Consider the following 26,931-nt stretch of genomic DNA (forward strand, 5'->3'; position numbering starts at 1 on the left):
TCCTGTTGTTACTTTGTTTCTGTGACTGTTGCTGCTGCTGATTTTATTTTGCATCTTTCAGGGAAACAGCTTACTGCGTGTATTTGGACAGCCAGAACGGCAGGAGAAAATTTTACATTATGTTTCGGAAGGTGCCTTTTCCCTTCTCAGCTTCGTTGCCCGTGTTATATATAACAGCTCCGCATCTCTTTGGAGAAGGGTCACACTGGAAAATGCTGATTTGAAGTCTAACTGGACAACGGGCATCTAAAACAAGCAGTTCATGGGGAAATCAGCTAGAAAGAACATCTAAAGGACAAGAAGCAGGTAGATTTTTAAAAAGCAATTTCCTCTGTGTTTGAAGAGCTAAGCCGAAAATGTTGTTCTCTAAAATTGCAGCAAATCTGTGTTTATCTGTTTGCTCAAAACACCCACGATTGTTGGAGGAGAGAGAGGAGCAGCCCGTGGTATCGCTGTATCGCTCGAAATTGCGATTTTTGCTCCAGGGATTTGATGTATTTGGGCAAAGGCAGAGCCATCTAGAGGAACAGCCTGGCTATGGCGAGGTAGGGAAGGCAGTTTCCCTCAGAGGCATGGTACTCTGCCCTCGAGTTTTCTTTAGTTGATTTCTCTGCTTCCAACAAAGGAAATGGGTGAGAAAAATAATGCTGAATTAGCTCTAATAAAAATGCGTGTCCTCAGAAAACTCCAGCTTGCTTTACCAAATACTAAGGAACGTGAAACAAAAATAACTTTAGAGAGGTTGTTACATAGCTGGAATGGCACGGATATGCAAACCAACACTTAATTTAAAGAGTGGAGAGAATAAAGCTTTGATGGTGTGACGGCTGTAAAAATGTTTAATTTTCTTAATGCATTTAGCCTGCAAGTAGCGTGCAGTCTTGCCTCAAAACATCGTCAGCTCTCAGTACAAACCTGTTGCTGTTCCCTCCTGCCAAGGCATGAGGAAAGCAGAATGAAGAGATCCAGCGCTCTGCCTCTCTGCTTTCTAAATGCTGCTTTTTTCCAGGGAGCTCTGGGAGATGTTTGCCTTTCAGAAACGCACCGAGAAGCTGGTCAGCAAGGTGCCGAAATGCAAAACTGAAATCAGTGTCAAGGTAAGAATCTGAGGGTACTGTCCATCACTGCGAACAGATTCGGGGTTGGGCTTGAGCAACGCTGTGAAATTACTCTGTTATTACTGAGTCTCTGGGACATTCGTTAGCGTTGGCATTGTGCGTGTGGCAGTGAGCTCTGCCGTGTAGAGGAGCCCATGGCACCGGGGAGTCAGGGGCTGACCTGTCTCCCCTGCCAGCTGCGGTGATGTGCACACCTCTCCAGCCAGCTGCCTTGGAAAGTGTTTCAAGACTTCCCAAGGATAAGTGCTGCAGGAGAGCAAGGTCCTTGCCATCCTTGCCTTGTGCTAGCCACACCATTCGCTTTGGTGTTGTGCTTGTCCTTGCCTTGCATGCGGCAAGTGCTTTTCCCTGCTGTAAGGAAGACACTGTTTTTGCCTCCAAGGCCCCTGCTCCTCTGAACGTGTAGGTACAGGCTTAACTTTCCTGTTGTGGATCTCAGGTGTGTACAGCTGAACACGGAAACCTGAAAATGCTTCAGACCTGAGCACCCAGCCTTGCAGCAGGAACCGATACCCGCACCTCACCTGGGTTTTCCTCCCTTTCCCAGGGATGCTGAGGGGTAGGCACAGGGCAAGTGTTGGAGGATCGGGATCCTCATAGCTCATGTTGGCTGCTGTTGACTTTACCAGTGAGAGAGAGAGACCAGGATCCCTTCAATGGCTCCAAATTGCTGCAGTGAAGCAGGAACTATAGGTTTGGTTTGTTTTGGCTGCATTTGCAATATAAGTCTCTTTCCACAGGGTTGGCAAGAGACAAGGCAGTAACTCTATGGCCCACATACAACCTGCACATGAAGAATTCTTTTATATCTTTCTCCAGAGTAATCAATGAAATTGGGAATGAGTTCTTCATCCTCAGGGACAAGATGGGAGAATTATCTTTTCTCTTGCAGTGTTCTGTGGCTTCACTTTCAAGAATATCAAGGAATTGACTAAGAACAGCTGAAATTAAATTTAAGCTCTAGTACCACTCTCTTATTTACTGCTAAGCCTATTCCTTCCTAGACTGGGTACTTGACGCATATTAATATGTTCTAAGAAAGTATCTTTTTTCACTCAACCTCTGATTTGTCCTGCAAATAGGTAACAGAGAATATCTGATTGTGTGCAATAGATGTTTCACTGCTGTGAATCTGGGAAGGGTGTTCTGTGTACATGTATATAGGTTGAAGTAATTTTTATCCCTTACCTAAGAAGAAGAATGTATATTCCTCCCTCCCTGTATCTAGTCATCTATTGGACTGAAGTTCTGGCGATCAAATTTTGCCAACTTACCTTATGATAAGATCTGAGGTTTTCAAATCTTTCTTGATTTTTGAGACCCTACAACATTTCCATGGGAGGTGTCCTTGTTTCATGATTTTCAGGCTACCGACAACAGGCTTGTTTTGCTTTTGTTTCTAGTTCACCATCTCCGTAAAAAACACTGCAGGCTGCAGACTGAGAGCTAGCATTTTGGAATAGCAAATATTTTTCAGGTGTGTTTATGTCGGTGCTGAGTGTGATGGAGCCCCTGGACTCTGGCACAAAGCAAGGAACAAATCCTAGTTTAACGCCAGCCATAGTTACTCCGGCACTTTAAGCTGCTGTGAGGGAACGCCGTCTCTGAAAGAAGCAGTTCTGCTCTGTGTCCACTCCTGGCTGCTTTTTCTGGCTGCTGTGCTCCAACAAGTGTTTTGTGGCTGTGGACTGGGGCACTGATCCAGGTTGAGAGAAACACCCTCTTCCCAATCCTTTTTTTTTTTTTTTCCTCCTTTTTTTACCCCCTCAGGTTAGTTTTAGCCTGGGCCTGCCTAGCCCCTTCCTGAATGAGAGCTTGTTAGTGACTGATTAGCCAAAGTTTTGATGAAAGCTTCATTGTTTGTAACCTGTAAGCTACCCAGAGCTGTGCTCCTACTAAAAGTGGGATTAAATAGACACCTTGGGAGTGAGACAGTTGCAAGTGGGAATTTCAGAGTTTTGGGGGACAAAGGGATGTGGCCAGTCTTCAGTAACTGCATATCAGAAGTGTTTTTACCAAAACTGGGGAAGAAGCCTGACCTCTGGTTTTGGGGGGAAAGAGGAGCCTGGTGGGAGACAGAAGGATGTCAACTGTTTGCGGGTGGATTAAGTGCACCCTCCAGGTGTTTGGTAACACCTTTGCAGAAGCTCTTGGCACCCGGCATTCCTCCTGCCTCTCCCCAGGCTTAAGATTCATAAAAAGTGTTTAAAAATCCCCACTCTGATCCCACAAATTTAATCCTGATTTTATTTTTGCAACAATAAAAACGTCCACCTGACAGTGAGGTGTGACTAACTTGGTACTATTGGATAGTGTCTTTTCTGGGAGGAGTGTTTAAGCAGGGGTCTTCATCCCTCCTGCTTAAAGCTAGAAGCTGACCTGGGCTGAATAAAGAAATATCTCTGTGCTTTTTACGTGTTGTTGATGTGTAATGGGATATTTGAAACGGAGGTTGGTGCTCTGGGCTGCTTGCCCTATAGTGATCACTCTATAGAGTAAGGTAAAGGCCGGTATCTTTTGGTCTTAATTCATCTGAATAGGCCACCTCTGCCTCTGGAATGAGTAATGGGAGTAGAAAAACATGAAAATAAATTTATAGTCATCAAAGGTAAAAATAATCAAAACTATTAGTAGATAAAGGCAGTAGCTGCCATCACCACCACAAGGAAATGGAGGAGTATTAAATTAATATTTCTTTTCCATGTTTGTCTGGGGGGAGAAAATCAGATAATGTATTAGTAATCACATGCTGGTGAAAGAGCATTTTGGGCTCCATTAATAACTAGGGATTATGTTAAATAGCAGCCACATAAATTAAATATTTTATGATCAGCCAGTCCTGGTAATTCACAGCCAAGAGTTTCAGAACTCTTAGAACCAGGAACAGTAGCGTCTGGGCCATTAACTGCTGACTTTCATTTTGGGGCACTAGAAAGATTTTAGAGGACTAAGAAAGCTGATACTGACTCATTATTAAAAGGATTGGGCAAATGATTTGGGTAATGCTAAGACTGTCAGCCTGTCACTGTTAAAGGCAAGAAATGGTGGGCACATCACTTGATTAACGAATTCTTAAAGGAAGGCAATGTGATTGATACAAATGAGTGTGTGTATATAGGCCTTGTCAAATCAATTTGCTGTTGTTCTCCAGTAAGAGTGAGCAACTCTTGATGTAACTGATTTCTGAAAGCATTTGGTTAAAACCATCCTGGAGGTGGATTTTTAAAAAATGGCATAAAGTCAACATGGTGCAAATTAAGTGGATCTAGCTGGTTAAACAGAGATCTCAGTATGTCACTGTGAAAAATGAATCCTCAAGTCTCCTTGCAGGGAAATCCTGTGGAAACTGGTTCGTTATTCCTGTTTCTGTCATTGGTTTGGGGGGAAAATAAAGAATCATTGTCTACCAAATGTGTAGGAGTCTAAAACTGTGGCTATGGAGTGTTAAATAATGAAGAGGAGAGTTCCCTGAAACAAAAGTACCTCAATCTCTGCATGGGAACTGGGAGCAAATGGGAAGAGTATATTTTGATTTGGAAAAGTAAAAGGACACATTCAGGAGAAAAATCTGAGATTGATGAGACGATGGAGTCTGACTCAAATTAATAATTAAAAATAAAAATCATGCTTCTTGTGAATAATGAGGTATTTCTTGTTGTGATCTTGGGATGAATGAGGCATAGGAATAAGGAATTATAATGATTTAGTACTGATACTGAATCAAATTATGATAGCACCTGTAAAATTGTGAGTAGCAGGGTAAAGTAACAGGGATGAAGTTGTTTGTTTACTATCCAGTCAAATACAAGCGTTATAGGGCATCAAACAAAGCTGGTAGGAACCACGTTCCTGAAAAGATACCACTGCATACAACGTGCAGCTATGCATTGAAGCTTCTCAAGGAATGCTCTTTAATTACTTACAGGAAAGGAATATTATGGGTGACCTGTTTGCAGTCTATAAATATCTGTGCAAGAGCAGAAGCATAAGGATAAAGGGTAAAGTTGGAACAGGAATCAGTGGCCAGAACAGAAGCAAGATAGGTAGAAAGGGCTCAATTCAGCTGCTCATACAGGGATAGCTGGGGCGATTTGAGGTGCTTTGCAGTCTCCGGTGGTCTCCCACTGGTACCGTTTCAAACTGCCAGGCACTGCAGACATCCCAGATATCCTAGGGAACCTCAGACAGCTCTAAACACTCTTGTGTGCAACTGAATTAAGTATAAAATATCAATTTTTGCTATTGTGCGTAATTGTTAGAACAACTTACCAGGACTTATTGTAGATTCTCCACTAATTTTAAAATCAAGATAGGACATTTTTTTTTCTAATATACACTTGAAGGAAGACAGCTACTAAGAGAAACCTTAGCCTGGATCCTTCTGCATGTATGTGGGCTGTCCCCAGGGATCTCCTATGTTCCCATTTTCCCACCAGCATTCCTACCTTGAACGCTGCACTATACTCCAGCTCCAGATTTAAAGTTTTCCTCAGTTGGTTTGCTGTCTTTGCACTGTGCTTAATTTTACCCAGTACAGAAAAGTTCAGTGATATTTCTGTCCAGGTTTTATTGCCCAGCCAGACAGGTGATTTTGGTAGTATAGGTATTGCTGTGATGCCTAAATAAGAATTGCTCTCTCTTGGAAGTGTGGCTCTTATGAAAAGGCCTGAGCACTTGTTATCACCTAAGCCGAAAACCCACCCATGAAAAGTGCTCAAAAGATGCAGAGCAACATGTGCTGAGACCCACAGGGCTGTGTCTGCCATGAATGCTACTGGCAAGAAACGTCTTGAGCTCTGTTCAGTCGTCTTGGCCACGTAGATGCTATTTGATATCTGTGGCTAGGTCAATGTCTGATGAGGGGAAGTGGTCCAGCAAAAGGATTACTGCTAATGGAAGCTTTGGCCAGCAGAAGCAGGACTGTAAAATCTCACTGGTAATGAGCAAGTTAAAGAGGTACCAGCCTAATACTGTGTGGCTTTTGAAAATCAGGTGGACAGACAAGATAAGGATACTGTATAGGAAAACCTTGCTTTAAGGCAGTGATGCAAAACACAAGAGAGGCATCAGCAGGAATCACAGTAGTATAAAGAAAATCCTAGTCACCTCAAGTTTTGTCACCTTTCAGAAATCAGCTCTTCTGTTTAGGGCTGTGGAACAGGTTTTGTAGCACTTACAGACATACGGGCTCCTATGACAGATACCAAGGAAGAATTTCCTTGATTTCTTTGAAGAATTTCAGGTGATTTTGTTACCAGTCAAGGCATGCCTAAGCTTTACCTTGGGAGTGAACCATTCATGTACCCAGTGACTGATGTTCATGACTGATTGGCACATGCCAAAGATTGGCAAAGACAGTACTAACCAGGAGCAAATATGGCAAGTGCCTGCAAGCTTTCGTGAGGCTCTACAGACTCTGCATATGCAAAAAGAGGTGCAAGTGAAAACTAAACAGGCAGCAGTGCTAAAAAGCTCTGATTGGCATTTAGGAAGGCCAAAATTAGCAAGTAGAAGAGAAAGCACTGGGTATCCCCTGGAGCAGTGGTCTTCTGCAGTCATAACCTCAACATCTGTCTCAACAACATTTATTGAACATGGCTTAGTGAGAAAGAAAACAGTCAGCCACTGATCCTGGGTGTTGGAAGACATTCTCCACCTGGCCAGCGCTAAGCAGAATCCATAGGTGAAAAGACATATCCCTGAGCAGGCATACCCAGAGCTGGGCAAAAGTCAGATAGCAAGGACAGTCAAGGAGAACGGGTTTAAAAAGCGAGGCAGCATTAAAATGTCCTTGTGAAAGTCCAAATCAAGATGATCTTTTGTAATAGACACTAAGGAAAAAGAACTACTGTACCCTCCACAACATTAATGTTAAGGAGAGCTCCCTGCTCAGAAAAGGACAGGCTGAAGAGATGGGTGAAATATGACCAGAGTTTTTACAGACAACCGATCAAGAGATTAACCGATTCTCAGTGTTTGGGAGATTATAACGCTTCAGGAGCAGGATGACAAGAAGAATCTTGCCAGCAGAGGCTTCAAAGAACGGTCAGGAGACTGAAGAAATCTGAGGGGCTGAGAATGAATTGATGGGGCTGCATCATGGGTCATTGACCCAGCCAGGCAATTGTATGCTATCAGGAAAGAAAAGGTCCCCTAAACAAGGAAAAGTGGATCCTAGTAAGTGAATTTCCACAACGGTGACCTTCCAAATTCTGTGGGTTTCCTGATACCAAAGCAAATTCCTCACTGTGTTACTTGCTGGAGGATTCAGAAGGTAGATTCAGTTTCTACAAAGCAAGAGGGACAGTATAGCAAAACCAGTGCAAGAGACTGGTCACTGGCGAATTCAGAGATATCAAGAACTTCAGTTGCACAATTTCAAAAAGTCATTTGACCCGGTGTGTTGCAATAGGTGTGTGGAGTGTCCTAGGGCTATATGATATGTGTAAGAAGCTGCTGAAAAACATTATGAAGAGGTGAGGTCAGCAGTCCTGGTCAAGAGCAAGCTGAACAACTGGTTCAACACAATGACTGGTAGCAGACAGAGTGACTTGGTAATTCGCAGTAACTTCTGGGGCTGCCTGTAGAAAGTGAAGGATGGAGTTACAGTCACCAAAGACTTCGGGCAAAGTCAGGCAAGGAGATCAAAAGCCTGAGGATGATCACATCTTCAGTGGTGGTGCCAGTTCATCAGATGTGCCAAGTCGGGTTGCAGTGTCCTATGATGAATGATGCAGATCAAACATTGGTGTGAGCCAGACAAAGACCAGGAGGAAAGGGAGAAAGGATGAGAACTACACAGGCAGGTAGCAGCCGGGTGGACAAGATGGACAACCCCATTTATCTGAGAAATTTCAACACACAGGACAGCAACAGATCCCTCTACAGAGATCTGAAGGAGGATGTAGCTGGAGCACGTGGGCATAGATCATCTGAAACAGTCATGAAAAGACACAGACAAATCATGAAAGCAAAAATCAGACTACTCAGTAGATCCTTGTCCTTGCTCTGTGTGCAAAGAAATAGATGGTCAGGAAGGCAAAACAAAACAAAACAAAAAGACAGCTGGTCTTTGCAAGGAAATGTTAGAGATTGTGAGGCCATGTCAGAAACAGGACAGTCAGCAGTAGGATGTACGAAAGGGACACAGTCATCTGTGTGAAGAAACTCTGGCTGCTGGCTGGCTGGATAATCACTTTGAAGGTACCCTGTTCTTTGTTCTGATAAAGGGAAGAGGATTAAGATTAGGAAATGAGATTATTTGTTTTCATTTTCATTTTGGTTTTGGGTTTTTTGTTTGTTTTTTTTTTTTGCTTTACAATTTTCTCATTCATACTGAATTTACACATACCTCTGTAAGCTGCTACTTCCTCATCTTCCTTCATAGACCCTTTGGGTCTGCAGTTTGTGGATCAAATGTGTGGGAGACATAAGAAAATGAGTCTGTATTTGCTGAACACAGTGGAGCACTTGAGAATGACTTGTAACGGTCCTTTATGGTCATTAGTCTGCAGGACAAAAAAGTAAAGGACAAACCTCTCTGAAAGTGGAGATGGCAGAGACAAGGGAACTGAGAGGGAAAAGGGGCAAACAGAAGATTTATGCATGCTGAAGTTTCAAGTTCATCCTTGATCAATAATGCCACTTTGAATTCCAAACACTGGACCTATGACACTGGATCACTCTAATGGGCCGGGCAGACAGAGCCTTGCCAGACAGCAACCAGCACCAAGTGCACAAAAGAAGAGGGAAAATCCAACTCAAATTTCCACACTGTCCTCTTGATGGGTAATCTGGCTCTTCACAAATCAGAAACTTCCTGCAGAGTGGTGAATTCATATTGCATAGTCCCAAAGTTTTGGATGGGATCCTTAAAAAAAGAAAAAAAAAATGTGCAGGATAGAGAGAACCAGATGATTTAATCTGGGTTGTAGAAAGGGTGAGTGAGATAGAGGTGATTGAGCAGCATCAAAGGGTGACAATCAATGTGAATTTCCCCAGAAGTGATGTTGATGCCTGTGTTGCTTCTCCCTGTGCTTTTTCTTTAATTAAATACTGAATGTTCCATTAGTAGTTGGAATAACACGCTGTTCTTAGAGAAAAGAAAACCCAAGTAATCCCTTTATCTGCTAAAATAGATGATTTCTAGTAGATTAAACAATGGCCTTTCAGCTACCAGAGCATAGTTCAGGCCATAATTGAAGTCCTATCCTTGGCCTCTCCTCGGTCCCTCGCAGCCAGTAGTCCGTAGAGCCCCATCATGAGAGATAACCTTGGTGACTCCTGTCTGCAGTGAGTGTTTCTCCAGATGAGGAGATTAGTCAGAGATAAAGCATATTACCTGAAAATAATAAGTGATTACGGTCCCGGACTGTCTCTCCACATTCATTTCATGCTGGTTAACCCTCGCAAAACTGGCTGCTGGTAGGGTTTAGGTCTTTAAAGAGGAGGGAGGGTGAAGGAAGGTTTCCCATGTCTGAGTGGAAAAGGAGAAATTTTGCCTTTTGTTTTCTGTTTCTGTCCCTGGGTGGGGATTTCTGGGCACGGCAGGAGGCACTCTGCTCCTTGCATTGCTGCAGCCCGTGGTCCCTGGAGGAGCCGGAGCTGTGCCTTGCAATGTCCTTGTGGGGTGTCACCACCTTCTGCCTCCCTGTGCTGGTCAGCTTGAGGTCTTAAAACTCAAGCTCACCATCATGAGCTGGCTGTGAGGTCTTAAAACTCCCTTGCAAGTCATCTACCATTTAATTGATAGCAGGATAGAAAAATACTGGGTGCCCAGTACGTACACACTGGCTGTATTTCCACTGCTCCATTAAACAGGACCAGGTCATCAGCCCAGCCAATGACCTAGAGTAGTCCATGCTGTTAAATTATTAGTGTGAGCCAGGCATGTTTTGGGGTTAACGGTACTCCTCCATGCCCAGGCATGGCTCAGAGGCTATAAACTTCTCAGTGGGCAGTTTCCATGGGACTAGTCTGCTGCGGGGAGTGCTGGCTGGGCTCTATGGAGGTGAGGCCAAAGAACAGTCCCTGGTAGTTTTTCCATCATGAATGCAGCTACTCTAACTTGACAACACAAAACCATGTATAGCTTCTGTATTCATTCATCAACAGGAGATCCAGAGAAATACAAAAACCACACAAGGTTTTTATAACAAATTGTCAACATGTCTAGGAGAAAAAAATGAACATATTGTGATTTTCTAGAAATTCAGGTTGGTTGCCTATGTAGAATGGAGAGAAGAAATGTAAAAGAAAGCTCAGGTTGAAGAAATGCTTTGAAATCTGCTTATGGGGCATTGCTGTTGTTATCACTCCTGGAAGTGAGCTCCTGCGCTGCAGAAAGCAAGTGTCCTGATGGGAAGATCTTTTCCATGATCTCTCTGCAAATATTACAGGTAAAATCCTGGTCCTGTTGAAGTCACTGTGAGTTTTGTTAACAATTTCATTAAGGGCCCTGCCATTTCATTCATAAAAGGCATCTTCCCAGCTCTTGTGCCATTACAGCATCCTCCGTCTGTCATCAGGCTGGTCTCCGCGAGTGAGGGACGAGTGGGTTCATCCTTCTTCCTCTAAATGCTTCATCAGCCGCTCCCTTGAAAACTGTAAATAAAGGCCGCTGGGGATAGCTTTTCTGCTTGACCCCTCTCCTGAAATGAAAATAAAGGTGACTGAATTTCATCCTGACGCGGAGCTCCTTCCCGGGCTGGCTCTTTCCCGTAGCTGTTGACAGTTACCTGCCAAGCCCCATGGTTACCTTTGATTTTGCAGTAATGACATCTCAGTACTTAGGATGGCTCTGGGACTGTAATCCTCTCTGCAGCCTTAACCAATTTATGAGGTAACCTGAGATCAGGCTCTCACTTCCCTGTGATTTTGCCTCTTGTTAACACTCACCGAAGGTAGCAACAAACTAAATGCAAAAGGTTTATTTTATTGCATGCCTAGAGTTGGCAAAAGTCTGCATGCATGCCTGATGTAAATCTCTGCTCTTAAAAGGTAACTGCATGCACTTGCCACATTAAAGCTGGACAGTATTTTATTTCCCCAAAGTGTGCTGCTAAAACAAATGCTTTGTTAGCAAAAACCAGGCAGCGCTCCAAGGAGCTGTCAAAAGCAGAAGTGAGGATTCAGCAAAGTGGGATTTATCGCAGTTTTGCCACAGATTTTCTGTGTGATCTGTAGCTTGATTTGTCTCAGAATCCTTCAGGTCAGAGTCCTTTATCTGTCTCTTGTGTTTAGACTGCAAGCTCTTCAGGGCCAGGGCTTTTTTGTTTGCCTAACAGCTTTTATGATAACTCTCCTCTGATTTTTAGAGAATCTACTTGTGTGTGAATAATATGGTTATAAAAGAGCAGTCTCAGCTTCATCACAGTGAACAATCCTGGCATTAGAGGAGGACACAAGTCCTGGTCCCTGCTCCCTAACCTGTATGGATTGGCTTTTCTATAGGAAATCTCAGGGCAGATGATTTACACGGTGGCGGAAGTAGGAGGATGATCCCTGGGGAAAGCAAACACTTGAGACTTCAAGGTGGGATGACTTCAGTGGCACACTTCTCTAATGACCATCTGATCCAGGAGGTGCCCGCTTCCTAAGCACAGATCAAAGACAAAAGGTGACTTCTGAAATGACATGCAACCACCTCTTGCATTGCTTGAATTCTCTCCTTCTGCTAGCGTTTGATCTCACTTTACTTTTCCTGTCACTGGAAGCAGGTGGTTGCTTTATTCTCCTCGACAAGTTTAGATCAGCTGAACAGCTAATGGCTGCAGTGGGAAAATCTCCCAGTTGCATATCCAGTCCAAACCTTGGTGCAGGCAATGGAAAGGCACCTCTTCAATGTAGTCAGTTGTGGATGAAGTCTAGATGAGCTGATTTAGAGTGGTTGTTGTCCTGCCAAATTTGCCTTTAAGAAGTAAATGTGATTGTATTGAGAGGCGAGAATGAAGGAAAGTCCAGCTGGCTAAAACCCATGAGCTCCCTCAGGCATGTGGCATATGGCTTGGGAATTTTCCATGATCTGCTATAGATGCACATTTCCCCTATATTTTTTTGCTAGCAAAAGCTTGTGCTTGTTATTTTGGACTCTCAGCTCTATATTGTGGCTCCACTGACTGCTGGTGCAAATGTCAGGCTCTTGGCCACCATGAGATCTGTGATGGATGTGATTGCAAGTGACAGGCATAAGTCAAACCAGTGTCATATTGTAACCAGAGTTACGTTAGAGCCTCCCCGAGACTTGAGTCACTTAACGTGCGCTGCTCTAAATTTCATCTGTTATTCCTTTTTGTCTGTAATGCAAGGTGCTGTTCTGACATACTCATGTGAGCCTCTCTCTAATTTTAACCTTCTCCTTCGAAGGAGAAAGAGAAGCAGAATTTACCTAACAGGCAAGCTCTTAACAAAGCCTTGGATATCTGATACACATAATGGTCCCAGAGGCATGTTTACTTTGGACTGAGTGAGTGAGTGAAAACCATTTTGGAAGGACTTTTTCACCTCTAGCAACTTAAGCTAACGAGGAGAAAAGTGATGTGGTTAAAGGGCTATTTAAACAATGGCATTAGTGAGCAGATTTAGGTTCTCCAGCAATACATATATGTATTTGCCTTACACAGGTGCATAAATATGCATTGATTTGTATCACAGGACACATTGCACAGACAGTGATAGGATTTCAGCCATCCTCTGGTGATGGATACTTTTTTGAGGGGAACCATGGACAAACAGCTGATTGTTTTAGCAGGCTACAGCAGAAGTGCCCAAAGATTTGGGACACGGCCACCGAGTTCATCAGCTGCCCTTGTCTTCTACAGAGAGGCATGTCTGTGCAACAAGGAGTTGGACTTTGAGAGCTCAATCCTGTAAGTGATTTAAGCAGCTGGAAGAGAGCTTCAGGTGCCTCAGATTTAGGCTGAAGGACATTGCTTATTTCTGATCACAAGATGCCATAAATGCCTCCCCACCAATTTATCAAGAAAACTGGAGAGAGTCATGAAATAAATAGCTCCATGGGAAACCTTCCCATGTTGGACTGCTGCACCACCACGAAAGTTCATGTTTTTAGACCCAAACAGGTGAATGACCTCATGCTGACAGAATTGGCTGTCAACACTCGTCCCTTGAAGAAGAGTCTTCCCTTGGCGCTTTGTCTCCTCGTGGTGATAACCTGAATGGAGATTCACAGATTACGCCCTGCCCCTTTCACACGATGGGGGTCCTGCTTACTGATCACTTCCCTCTTTCAACATCCTCACAGGGGCAATGAATCTTACTGCTAGCCCAGAGAACATCTGTCAAGAGCTAGGTTGACAGGTAGGTATGTCCTCCTTGGCCATGTTTTCTTGCACTAAATTGTTAATAGCTGAGATGGTTCACCTGAATGCTGCTGGTACCACTGCAGCTCCTTGCACAAGAGCAATACAGGCTTAGATATCACCATTGCCATTTCACAAGTGGTAAATACAGAAAATATGGGAAGTTAGGGCCAAACTGAGGTGAAATTCATCTCTGTGTCACGTCCTATATGCTACTGCAGTCTTACTGAGTCTATGAGATCGACTTTCCAGAGGTACATAGGTACCTCTAAGCACGGGGAAACGTCCAGCAGAATGTCAGGAAGGAGCTACACAGATCAGGTACACAAATCTCTTTGGTTTACATTGTAATGAAGGTCCTTGATTTTAATTTAAACTCTTCCCATTTGATTTTAAAGGCCCTGAACTCAGCTATCATGCATTTGGGCCCATTGGAAAGTTCTCCCAGAGTGCTACTAAAACACATAATTGTCTGCCTTTGGCAGTCTGGTCCCGGCTGGCTTGCAATTATTTCCTTGTATCCATGCACATAGCATGATGGAGAGATGTCAAAAGCACCAGCACCCTGGATGTTTTGGGTGATCAGTGCCTTGAGAAACAGGGGCACTTCTGTTCAGGTACGTGATTTAGGCTGCTGACCCTGGGAATCTCAGCCATCACCTCTCCAGAATACTGTAAAAATAAACCAATTATTTAAGAGCTGTTTTCTCCAGCAGGTGTTTATAGCAGAGTGTTGGTTTCAGTGTTAACTTCTGTCGTAGAGATGTGCAGACAGTGGCACAGACAGCAGCCATGCAGGGTACAGTGAGCCATCTTCAGTTGACTGCTCGCTGGATGGGTAAGTGTTAGAAAAGCATATGGAAAATATTTAGTTGAGGGAAGGTGAGGAGGAAGAGGCACAGAAAAAGCTGCCTGGTCAAAAAAATGCTGACAAAGCAACCCCATGGCTGAGATTCACATGGCTTTGTGTAGCTCAGCAGAGTATGAATGACCATGCAATGGTTAATGCTGTCGGGAAGGGGCAATTCCACCTTATGTGAAGTCAGCACAATATTTCCATTTGCTCCAGTTGGATGTCTCCCTCCTGGTGCTTCTTGCGTGCAGCCCACGTTAAGTGCTGTGTGGGGGGGTGCCAGGGCAGGGATCTGACATGCAGAAGCATCCTTTGGCTGAATTCCCATGTATCACGGGCCTCAAGAGAAATCTGGGACCATTGCAGGGAATTGGGAGATCGCAGGAAAGAAGTGGCACTGCAGCCCACAGGTGTATGTGAAGGAAGTTTAAAATATTCCATATGTATAAAAAAAAGTGACATGTGGTTGGTTTTACTTTTTCTCCATATCTGAATTAGCAATGAGGAGGCAGATAAGCTCTCTCAGAGATAGAGGAAGATGAGATCTGGGAATTTGGTTCCTACCCACTTCTAATTGGGATTATGTTGGCAGTTATCAGCCCCATCATTTGGTATTTGGGAAGAAGAAATGGGAAGCTGAACAGCAATAGTGGGCTGCTCCTGCATGAACTCTCCTGGCAAAATGCCTTTTAATTTCATGTGAGCTGCGCCTGTGAGAAGACGGAAGAATCGAGCCATCATCAAGGAAGATGAGGATTTCGAGCCAGGCTTTGGAAATTGCCTCCTATCTCAGTAATGAATCAGATACCTTAGGTGAAGTTTGGATCTTACTGAATAAGCATTTTGAGTTTTGAGTTTAGCAGGGCCAGGATTTCACCCCTAACTTCAAATATATCAAAACACTGCTGTGCCTGCAGCTTGGAGCTAGTTACCAATGCTACATCCTAAAATTGTATCTCATTTATATTAGTCTTGTAGGACCTGATTCTGCTCCCCCTCCCCCTGTAATTTATGGGGTTTCAGGTGCTGTGTTCAAGATTACGGGACTGCCTCTCCTTTAGCATGCTGCTTGACAGAATTATGATATTTTAAAAGTGAATCTTTTTAATTTAGATTATTCCTGATAATTCTAGAGTGCAGACTTGGTTTCATTTACATCAGAATTAGGATCCATTTTCCCTGCCGTGGAAGGAAGACACTCTCAAGGGCTTACTGATATTTGTGTGTTTGACTTTAAGGCAGAAGTTTGTTCCTAATTAATTGAATAAGTGCTTTAATCCCTGGCCTGAGGGCTTCCCATAGAGCATTAGCTGTATTAAGAAGGAAATGGAGTGTAATCCCTTTAATGTAAGCACAGGAGAACATGAGAGTTTCACATTTCTGGAAATATTTTCTTTCATTGTTGCATCATTTTTTCTATTATTAATTTGCATAAAATACAGTGGGGACAAAGGGCTTCTCCTTCTGTCTGACTCCAGTGCTGAGCTGTTAGCAGCACATGACCCTTGCCAGAGTGTTAGCATCCTTGGGCTCCAGTTATACACTGGTGCCTAACAGTGTGCAAAGAGACGTAACTCTAGAAGTTCAGCTCATTCCACTGGTGAACACAAGTCTGTGACCGGCTCTCCTCTGTGCAGGATCCTGGAGCCGAGATATCATCCTTCTGACTCATGCATCATCACCAGCTTTCACTCCTATTTGCATTACTGGAATGCCAGAGAATCTCGTTTCTGAACCAATAGCCAAGCTCATGTGTAGCTACAGAAATTGGACTCTTGGATGAGATTCAGCTCACCAAACCCAGGCTTTCTGACAAAGCATTTTATTTCATCCCCAAGTAGGTATTGGTGTTGGTCACATGAATTGGGCTAAATGAGCCAGGAAGGACCAGCTCAGAGAGGGACGTCGTCTTTGTGGACATCTAAAATTAAGTGAGATTAGTTTTGGATGAGGTGCATCCAAACCTGGTTAACGCTTGACATTTTTTCATGGGAAAGAAGGCTAAATCTGAGCATCCCCTGCTGTCTTATGTTGCAGGTCATTAAAGGGAGAAAGCAGTTCAGATGTACTCAGCTGCCCTCCAAGACCAAGTAGAGATCCCTGCCCGCCTTCTTCAATGTTTCCCAGCCTTCCATGCATTGAGGTAAGGATGCTGTTTTCTTCTGGTGAACACACCCACAAAGTAGGTGCTTTCCAACCCAGTTTCCCCATCTTTTTCTCCCATCTTTAGCAGGAGCTGGGGATGCTTTGAGAGCTCATAAAGGGCAGGCTTTGTCCCTCTCCTGGCCACGTGTCCCCAGCATGGCTGGCTGCAGCTGAAGGAGTGAGTAGCAGCTCCCCAGCTATGACGGTGGAGTGTCTTCTCTTCCCCACACCTTCAAGGGGCCCCCCTCCCACCAAAGCCTCCAGGATTCTGGAGTGTGGGTGTCTCACAAAGGGACAAAGTTTTTCCTTGTCCCTGGAAACGCTGTGGGCACGCAGGTGCTGGTGGATCCCATCGTACACATGCCCTGTCCCAGGAGGGGACACCCATGTTTGCCCCCTGGCTGGCCCTGGGGCTGCTGGTGCTAGGGTTCCACCATCTCTTCCCTGGTGGGTCCCACCAGGCTGCATCCCCTGAGGTGTCTGGCTCCATTCATGCTGGTTGCTGGACTGGACGGGTATATTTTACATTTCTGAAGTTGGATGAAGTCAATCATACTCTGACTGCCAGTTTGGGGTGCACAGGGGTCTTACAGCCCCAGCTGAATCCCCTTCCTCCAGCCAGTACCCAACTCCAGGTCTCTTATCCCTTGGGGTGGTGTGGAGGAGAGGATCTGGTTTGCTGGTTGCTGAGTGACTTTTCTGGTCCAGGTTCCTGGTTCGCCATGGTGGACACAAGAAAACAGGGCACTCAAAAGTGAAGTACACACGGGACTCTCATCCTCACCCGTGTTTGAGTAACGGGTTTGCAGGGTCTGTCAGGCTAGGAAGATAATAGGAGCTGGTGACAATGAGGTCCTGGGTCCTGGCCAAAATCACCCACTGGTCTGGGAAGCCCAGAGGAGAAAAAGAATGAAATACCAGAAAAAGAAGGATGAGAATAGAAAATATTGTCATGGTTTAACCCCAGCCAGTAATTAAGCACCACACAGCTGTTCATTCTCTCCCCCTCCCACAGTGGGATGGGGGAGAGAATTTGAAAAAAAAGTACAGCTTGTGGGTTGAGATAAAGACAGTTTAGTAGGACAGAAAATGAAGTGGAAATAATAATAGTAGAATATACAAAACAAGTGATGTACAATACAATTGCTCCCCACCTGATGACTGATGCCCGGCCAATTTCCAAGCCGCAGTGTCCCCCAACCACCTCCCCCCAGTTTATATACTGTATCATCATATGGTATGGAATATCCCTTTGGTCAATTGGGGTCAGCTATCCTGGCTGTGGCCCCTCCCAGCTTCTTGTGCACCCCCAGCCCACTTGCTGGCCAGGCAGTATGAGAAGCTGAAAAGTCCTTGACTTAGTATAAACACTGCTTAGCCACAACTAAAACATCAGTGTGTTATCAGCATTATTCTCATCCTAAATCCAAAACACAGCGCTATACCAGCTACTAGGAAGAAAATTAACTTCATTCCAGCTGAAACCAGGACAAATATATTCTTGCCCATAACGGGTGACACTGTTAGCAAGGCACGAGGAGCCCTCCCTAAGGTGCTGTGTGCTGGTGCAGTTATTGGTTCCTTTTTATCACACAGACATGGGAGCGCAGACCCGTGCCTTGGCCAGCCAAACCACGCCTCTGTGGTGGATGTGTTTGTGTAGCAGGGGAGATAGCAGTAACGCCTTCAATTACTGCACGAGAGCTCATCTCCCCCAGCCCTCTGCCATGCGTTGACAAGTTAACACGTTTAATGCTTTAACAGAAAAACAGCTCTCTTGGGTTGGCCCGAGGGCTCATCTCACCCGATTTCCTGGCTCCAGCAGTGGCAATGGTGGATGCTGGGGGAGAAGACACACATACAGTGCTTTCTCCCTAAAAGCCTTTCTCCGTGTCCAGAAGTTTGCACTGTAGTGATTTTTGGTGTTAGGGGAGGTGTCACTGGCTTAATATCCCTTGACAGAGTTTTCCTCCATAGTTTCTCCAATAGCTTTGCAAAATGAGTACTGACATTTTCCAGCACTTAACTTTAAATACGTGATAAGCACATGGGAAATATTAGTGAAATAGAAGACGAAACCATATGCTGATTTAACCGGAGTGACACTGGACCTCAGCAGCTGATCAAAGTATTTCAGCAGCTCTGCCTCGGGGCATCTGAGCAGTCAGAGGAGGCTGAGAAAGGCAGGAGGGAAGTGTTTGTTGCAAGGGACTGCCTGGGACAAGAAGAACCCCAGAAACCATTGCCGAAAGAGCGTAGGACCTTCCTGGCCACCCTTCACACCTCAACTGAGCAAGGGGTTGTCCCTGTTAGACTGGTCCCGGGTGGCCCAGAGGACAGAGGCTGTGCCCAGAAGAGCACCTCATCCTCTCCTGACTATGAGGGAACATTTTAGGTTTGTCTCACCACTTTTGAAGGCTTCCCCCAAGTCCTAGCAGCTCCTTGTGTTTGCTTCCTCTCATTTCAGCTGACTGTGTCACCGGGCATGTACAGGAGTTTGTACAAGAGAGACTACCGGTGGTGTGAGGAGTACAAGCCACCCAACGAGGAGGACGTGCAGGTTCTGTGGGCTTTTCCTTGCTTGACTCTTTAGTCCATGGTGTCAGCTCCCCTCTCATGGCTACGGGACAGCCGTGGACCGGGTGGGTGCCAAGGGGGGCAGCAGGCATGCGTGCTGTCTGCAACGGCAGGGTCTGCTTTGGTCCCCATCGCTGGGACCCACCAGCAGGTCACATCCCACCCAAATGCCCTCGGCTTTCTGCAGGAAATCCCCCTCGTGCCCTCCAGTAAAGATGTTTGAGGCAGGCGATGCTAATTACACTCATTAAGTCAGGGCACTAATGACTGCTTGCTGAACCAGTGCCTAAGCCTTGGACTCCTATTGCTCCCTGTGGGTCTGATGGATTGTGTCAGGATTAGACCCATCCTGGTACCGCCTTGAGGAGAGGGATTGCATTTGGGATGGAGATGGCTCCTTTCCCTGATACAGGCCTGAGAAGACTTCTGCGGGGAAGCTGAGGTTATTTTTTTCTAATCTCCTTGCAACGCGAGCAACCCCCTGAGCTATTTAATCTGATTTGCTGCGCTCCGCCTGCCCTGGCTTAATTGCTTGTGGCAGCCTGGTGGGGACAGCTGCGGTTTGCACTGGGCCACTGAGGAGAAGTGGTGGGGGGCATGTTCAGTTGTTAAAGTGCTTTGGGCTCGTAGACTCACGAGAGAGGGGAAAAAAAAAAAAAAAAAAAAAAAAAAATTCAGGCTGGGGAAGAAGAGGGGGGGACAACAACAGAGAAATCATTGTGTGGAGGTGCCTGCTGGGGCAGAAGGGCTGTCTGTGGCCACCGCTGCCATCCTCGCCTTGGCAGCAGCCTGGGGAGCCTTCTCCTCTCCTCCCCTCTCCCCTCCTCCTGCCCCAGGGGAGCGCTCCTGCTGCCAGCAGCCTTCATTAACGGTCCTGCTCGGGGCTCCCGCTGTTCTCCGGGGCTGGCGAGCGCTTCCCAGGCAGCCCCAGCCTTAGGTGGCTGCTCCGCTTCCAGGAGCAGAGATTCTGGCTGGGAGGGCAGAGTTTAACCCCTGGCTGCTGGAGCACAGTTTCCAAGCTGTGCATCTGTGCATCTCAATTTCTTTTCCGCTTCTCCTTTTTTTTTTTTTTTTATATAATTTTTTGTTGGTTTTGGAAGGCTGCATGCTTCCTGTGGAGGTCCTGATACAGTTTGGGAGATAAGAAGGGAGGGAGCACCTGAGATATTACTACTTTCCTCCGGTTGCAGCTCCCTTTGACTCTTTATCTCCCAAGGCCTGCAGAGGAAAGCCGTCCCACTGTGTAGCGTGATGATGGGGTATTTGGGAGGCTTGGGTTTCCCCCTTAGCCCTGCTAGGATTTGGGTTCTTCTAAAGGCGATAAAACCACTGTGCTGTTTTTATCTGTGAAATTGGAAATGGTAGCCTGCTCCCAAGGAGAAGGTGGGGTGCTCCTTGAGTTAAGGCAGAAAGCACTAGCTGATGAGCCATCCCCACTGTGGGCTCCTGGAGGCTTGTATACCTCTGGAGATGCTTTGTGAGGAACTCTGGCCATCCTTGGTGGGGGGAGCCCCCAGATACAGGTAGTTCCTGTAGCTCTGCAACCTCAACCTGCTCTACTGTCAGTATGGTGAGGGAGAAGCCACCTTGGGAAAGAGCCCTGAGGACCTTGGGGGTTGAGGGACAAACAGGAACCCGTGGAGATCCAAACCAACTATGAACAAAGAAAACCCACGAGGATGGTCCCTGCTGGCCCCAGCAGCCTGGCAGAGCTAACAGCGGGAGAGTCTCAGCCCCTAGAAAGGAGCAGATGGCTGGTGATGGGGCTCTGGTGTGCAGCTGAAGAGGCTGGAGCCAGCAGCCCCATTAGCCTTTCCCCAACATGAACCCTGGAGCCATTCCCTCTCCCACCATCAAACTACTGCTTGTGCTGGGGCACGCTCACTCTCTTCTACTATCCACCTGGGGCCCAGCAGAGTCCCAGGCCAGAAGATGAGCAGAAAGGGGAAGCCATGACGGCCCGTGCATTTTTAATTACAGTTATGGAGCTGTTTTGAGGTCGCTGTATCTCCAGGGGTGCTGACCCCGCCAAAGCCCAGGTTTTGCTGTGGCCAGGTAGCGTTGCTTGATGATGCTTTAAAACTGTCCCTTCCCGCTCACTGCCTCTCCATTCACGTGGGACTTTTTTCTGCAGAAGCTACAGATTGCAGACTCCCAGCTAAAAGCCAAGGAGTTTGCCATACCCCAGGAAGAGCAGGCAATGACCTACAGCGACAACGTTGTTGGGGAGAGGAGAGGAGTCATCCCAGCGCCGATCATCAAAGCCAGCAGTTGTGCTGCTGATGCAGGAGGGAGGAAGCCAGAAGGCAGCGCCTACAGCCCCAAAGCCTTGCAGCAGAGAAAGCACTTTACTTCAGTCCTTCCTGTTGCAGAAAGTTACCTACCAAAGTACTACCCTGACACCGAACTGGCAGCAACCAGGCAGAGAAATTGGAGAAGCTGCAGGCTCTCGCTGAGGCGAAGAATGAGCTGTCTTATTGCCAGCATCTTCCAGCTGCTGCTCAGACTGCTGGAACAGCAGGTAACCCCCCACGCCGGCGCCGGCCGCTCACAAACAGCCGACTGGCCGTATCCAGCTACCCGAGGGTCTGTCTGCCTGGGCCTTTGCCAGCTGAGCCCCTCCTGCCCGTGGTCCGTGCTGGCTGGACACGCGCGGATGGCAGCATCCTGACCAAGTGCCGGTGCTGGGCTGAGCCCAGCGAGGATTAACAGCATGGGCACAACACCCCATCGCCACAAATATGCAGCTCCCAGGGCAGCTCAAAGCACGGACATAGTGAGCTGCAATCTTAGAAACATCTGCAGAGCCATGGTTGGTGCATGAAAAGCCCCTGCTAGCAAGGCATTGGCACTGTGAAGTCTCTAAGGGTTTTATCTTCACAGCTGCTTTGGGATAGGGGGAGATGTGGTTAACTCCATGTTGCAGGTCATGAACAGAAGCACAAAGAGGCAAAAGAACTCTGTGGTTGAGCATGAGGGACTTGGGTGGTTCAGAGCAGCAGCCTTTAGTGCCCTTCTGCTAGGGATACCTGTCCTGCAGCAAAAGCAGCAAAGGGACTGGCAGCTAGCCCTTCGCCATGCCATTTAACAGCTTGCTTGCATGGATTAAAATGCTGATGGAAGTCAGGAAGACAAAAGTGGTGGTCACCAAACATCACTCAGCCATGCTCAACCTTCCCAAAGCAGTGGAGATCTTCCTCTGAGCTCCTGCGTGAGAGGGAAGAGGGCAGCATTGCTCAGCAGTGCTCCACAATCAAACAGGAGGATATAGAATCACAGAATCATAGGATGGTTTGGCTTGGAAAGGACCTTAAAGATCATCCAGCTCCAACCCCCTGCCATGGGCAGGGCCCCCTTCCACCAGCCCAGGTTGCTCAAAGCCCCGTCCAACCTGGCCTTGAACCCTTCCAGGGAGGGGGCAGCCACAGCTGCTCTGGGCAACCTGTGCCAGTGTCTCATCACCCTCACAGGAAATAATTTCTTCCTGATATCTAATCTAAATCTACCCTCTCTCAGTTTAAAGCCATTACCTCTTATCCTATCCCTACACCCCCTGATCCAGAGTCCCTCCCCCCCTCTCCTGCCCCCCCTTTAAGCCCTGGGAGGCCGCTCGAAGGTCTCCCCGGAGGCTTCTCTTCTCCAGGCTGAACCCCCCCAACTCTCTCAGCCTGGCCTCCCCAGGGAGCTGCTCCAGCCCCCCCAGCATCTCCGTGGCCTCCTCTGGCCCCGCTCAAGCAGCTCCGTGTCCTTCTTCTGTTGGGGGCCCCCGAGCTGGCCCCAGCACTGCAGGGGGGTCTCCCCAGAGCGGAGCAGAGGGCGAGGATCCCCTCCCTCGCCCTGCTGCCCACACTTCTCATGATGCAGCCCATGAGCAGGGCTGCCCTCTCTGTTCCCTGAGATCAATTCTCCCAGTGTGGGGCATCTATGTCTGGATCCCTTCATGATCAGTGGGGAGAAATGACACAGCCATCTCCTGTAGCTTAAATATCACCTTGAGGATGAGGTGAAGTAAGCCCTGGCAGGTTTTCTCTCTCTCCACCCCCTAGAAGAAGAGTCTGGACGAGCAGCTCAGACAGACATGTCTCCATTTGGACAGCCAATTTAGACTCCACTTAACATCTGAGGGCTTCAAGCATCTCCTTGCCAAGCCCACCTGAAGCTGTCTTGTGCTATGGACAAAACTACTGTGGGCTTTTCCCTTCCTGCTTTTCTGCTGTGTAGCCCAGCAGTGCAGTATTTCCCACAGCCTTTCCCTTTCATACACGAACCCCCTGCAGAGGGTCTCAGCTCCTTTTGGCACTCCAGGGCAAGATAGAGACAGCATGGATCCTTCCGCTTGCTTTGCATCACCATAAATCCTTCCCCCACTGGCTTCATGAACCAAATTGATGCAAAATTGATGCATCTCAGCAAAGCTCTGCTGAAGTAGATGAGTCTCCCCTGATTTATGCCAGCTGAGGCTCCAATTTTCTGTCGTTGTTTGCTTGGTCCCACCCAAGGGTAGGATTTGGGTGAGTAACTGATGGTGCTTTCCCACTAATGCACCCTCTTCTTCTCCCATCGCTCAGGGATGTTGCTGTGCAGGCAGAAGCTGGCCCCGCGCTGGGCCACCTACCAGCAGTTCAACCTGGAGACGTGCAGGGCAAAGCAGCATAATGCTCAGCAAAACAGGAACATGATCCTGGGCTCATCTGTTTTGGTGGAAGGTCAGTGGATGGAGGTTGTGGCAGCTGCCCCGTGCGGGTGACTTGCGGCCTTCAGCCTGCCTTTGGGTTTTTTAATTTAATGCAGGAAGAGACTGAGGCGGGTGACAGGAAGGTGAAGGAGACAGGGAAAGTCCACAGAGTCCCTGTTACCATCTGCCCATCAGTGGGGAGAAGCAGGGCAGAGAAAAACAATTATCTTCCAGAAGAGGTTGAAGCATTGTAAATAATGTTTCTTTCATCCTAGTTTCTGTATGGGCCACCCCGTGCAGCGCAGCCCTGCTCAATGTGGTGTCCCTGGAAATAATGTCACAGCACGGGAACTGCTGCTGTGACCACTCAGATTGCGTTCACAGCCTGACATGGTCATGCACTTGTGAAATACCTGTAACCTCAGCCTCAGAGAAAACAACAAAAATACTTTCCTAATGAGTCATTAGAGGAATGTGGCTTTTTAAAAATATACAGAAAATCTGAAATGTATACAGTCAGCGGCTCTTCTTTGCATGTCCTCCCTGCTTTGTTGCGAGAGGTGGCAGCACATTTCTCCAGAGGTGGATCTGCTCAGTCAGAAGGACACACACCCAGGCTATCAGCATACAGATGGGGCATCTGTGGAGAGCAGGATAGGAGATGGCACCCTTTCAAACCAGCTCCTACGGGGATTTTGGGGGGAAGATAGCACAACAGATGCGATGATCCTCACTTGGGGGTTAAGTGGATCTTGGATCTCTCTCCTGGTTTAGTCCCTGATTAAATAAATCAGAGACACAGCGCTCTGACACGTTGAAAGAGAAAATTTAGACAGTAGAGGAAAATATATTCCAGCTGACAAGTCAATGTCCAGAAGGGCACAAGATGTCATTTTCAGATCTGCCTTGTGTGATTTCCATCATACTTAAAAGGCTATAGAAAATAAGGACTGAATAATCTAATCTAAAAGACTTTATCTACACCAGGAAAGAGCTTCTTGCATTTTCCCTTGGCTAACCCTTCAATCACAGTAGCTCCAACAGGAGCACTGAAAGCATAAACACAGTGGAGCTCAGGAGAAGGGGGAACACACATCTTATGGGATACAGGAGACCCCAAAAAGTCTTTCAATTATTTGGACTCTCTCACTAGAGTGCTTTGACCTTGACTGGAGAAGTACCTACAATACAGATTTCCAGTGCTGGCCAGGAGCCCATGGTGGATACTGTAGAGTAAATAAGAACTTTTCTCACATTTTCCCTGAAGATGAACACTTAAACCACTAAGGAGGAGGTGGCTGGTGGGAGCGGGGACAGGGTGAGAGTAGGGCAGGGAGGTTTTGGAGCTGGTTGGGGTTGGAAGGTGTTTCTCAAGCATAGTGCTCCCTGTCCGTATTATGCAATGAGCTCAAATGAATTCCCTCGGGGCTAAATCCTTTCTCAAAGCCTGCTCAGCCTTTTCTTTAAAAGTTTTGCAGTGGGGTTGATAGGAGAGGAGAGACTTCTCCTGGGACAGCCTTGTACCCATGGAAAGAAGATGCCAAGATCCCTGTGGGGCCGGGGGTGGGAGGCACGTCTCAACCTTTCCATGTCTGGGCTTCCCCTGGGAAAGGGCTCTCTCAAATCAGACAGGGCAGGAGCTTTTTGCAACGTGACTCATCCACACACTATGAACAAACAGGCATAAACTGCTCCTGAACTCTCATTTCTCACTGGAAAGGCAATTCCTCCCTGCTGCCTCATCCCCCCCACCTCCCCCCTAACACACACATGTATTTCAGATCTGCGCTGAAGTCTCGATTTTGATCTGTGATCCTGGAGTTATGTGTGGGCTGGAGACTGAGCCTGTGCAATGGTTGATCTAGGTGGGAGATTGGTCCCAATGACAGCCATGTGTGTTGCAGCATCTGCGCCGCTCCTGATGGAGACAGGCTGTTCCCCCTCTCCCCCATGCCATCAGCACGTGCTTTTGTTTGCTCCGTGCAGTTTCCCAGCTGGGTGGTCAACCCCTGTGGAAGGGGAGGCAGGTCCCCTGTCCTGGCGCACAAAGCAGAGGATGGAACTCCTCTTCTTACCTCCTTCTCCACGTTGTCTGCAGGAACCACTGGGTATCTGAGGACAAGGACAGCTACAGCATTTTCTTGCGGAGGCTGAACCGCTCACCTCAAATCCCCGCTGCGGGGCTGTGCTCTGGGCTGCCCTCTGGGAAACGGATTGCGACGGACACAGCCCAGTGAGTGGTGCTACAGGTGGCCATGGTAAGTACCAGGATTACCCATTTTTGCACTGAGAGCTGGGAATAATGGTGAGATTTCAGGGATTGAAGGAGTGGGAAAAAGTATAAACAGCTGTGAGATGTGCTATAAACTGTCGTGAGACCTGAGATAAAATGGTAAGAGCTTTAGTGCTGAAATATTCTTCTGAGTAGCAGTATTTGTCCCTGCTTGTTGCAGGAGGGTTGGACTAGATTACTTTCAAAGGTCACTACCCACCCAAACCATTCTATCATTCTCTGATTTTCTGGGCTCCTAAAAAGTGATTATCCAACCAAATCTTATTAGCAGAATATTTTTCACCGTGTGGGTGGTCAAACACTGTTTGGAGACCGGAGAGGTGGGGGAATTGCAGGGAATTGTTCATGAGGTGACAAGACAAGGTCTGAGCAACATCATCTAAGCTGACCCTGCTGGGCCAGAACACCTACATTATTCCATGACTTTCTGATTTATTTTAGGATGTGTTACCTATGGTGTTCTGTAATTACAGCTCCTTGGCTCTCCAAGCTGTATGTGCGATATTGTCCATCAGAGACCCTGAAAGCCTGGAAACTTCTCTTCCAAACACACCGTGTCTACCAAATGTGAAATGTTTGGCAGGGACCTTTTTAAACAGATCATCATTAAAATCTCCCAAGAGCCTGAGCTTCTATCACTGTCAGAAAAAGTCTTTTTTTGGGACAGTGGAGGCTACAGAGCTAAACTCACTGTCAGTTTAAATTTATGTACTTTAAAGAGAACTTACAAATAAACTTTGTCTCGCAGCAAGTAGTTTGTGTTAAACAGCATTGCTTGTGTTAATTTACTCTCTAAAGCCTTGCAGAGTGGGAAATATCGGAATTATCCAGGGCAGCTGAGTACCAGCTTTGCAGATCTCCTTCCCCTCTTCTGTATTTAACACTTTTTCCAGGGCCTGGCCGCCAATTTCAACTAATGCTGGGTAAACCAGAATTGAGGTTGCTGTGTC

The 26,931-nt window shown here is 46.8% G+C and overlaps 1 protein-coding gene across 1 annotated transcript; it reads left to right on the plus strand.

The window, feature by feature from the left end:
- Window positions 1-284: 284 nt before the first annotated feature.
- On the plus strand, window positions 285-26,011 carry LOC116960304. Its single transcript, XM_042808444.1, has 7 exons — window positions 285-306; window positions 1,010-1,097; window positions 16,329-16,434; window positions 18,904-18,996; window positions 21,148-21,534; window positions 23,582-23,719; window positions 25,787-26,011. Exons 3-6 carry the CDS (start codon window positions 16,408-16,410, stop codon window positions 23,690-23,692), a joined length of 618 nt encoding a protein of 205 aa, XP_042664378.1. The 5' UTR covers window positions 285-306; window positions 1,010-1,097; window positions 16,329-16,407; the 3' UTR covers window positions 23,693-23,719; window positions 25,787-26,011.
- The last annotated feature ends 920 nt before the right edge of the window (window positions 26,012-26,931 follow it).

Source organism: Tyto alba, unplaced genomic scaffold (assembly GCF_018691265.1).
Source record: "Tyto alba isolate M040663 unplaced genomic scaffold, T.alba_DEE_v4.0 Super-Scaffold_6, whole genome shotgun sequence".
In the NCBI taxonomy this organism is placed as follows: domain Eukaryota; kingdom Metazoa; phylum Chordata; class Aves; order Strigiformes; family Tytonidae; genus Tyto; species Tyto alba.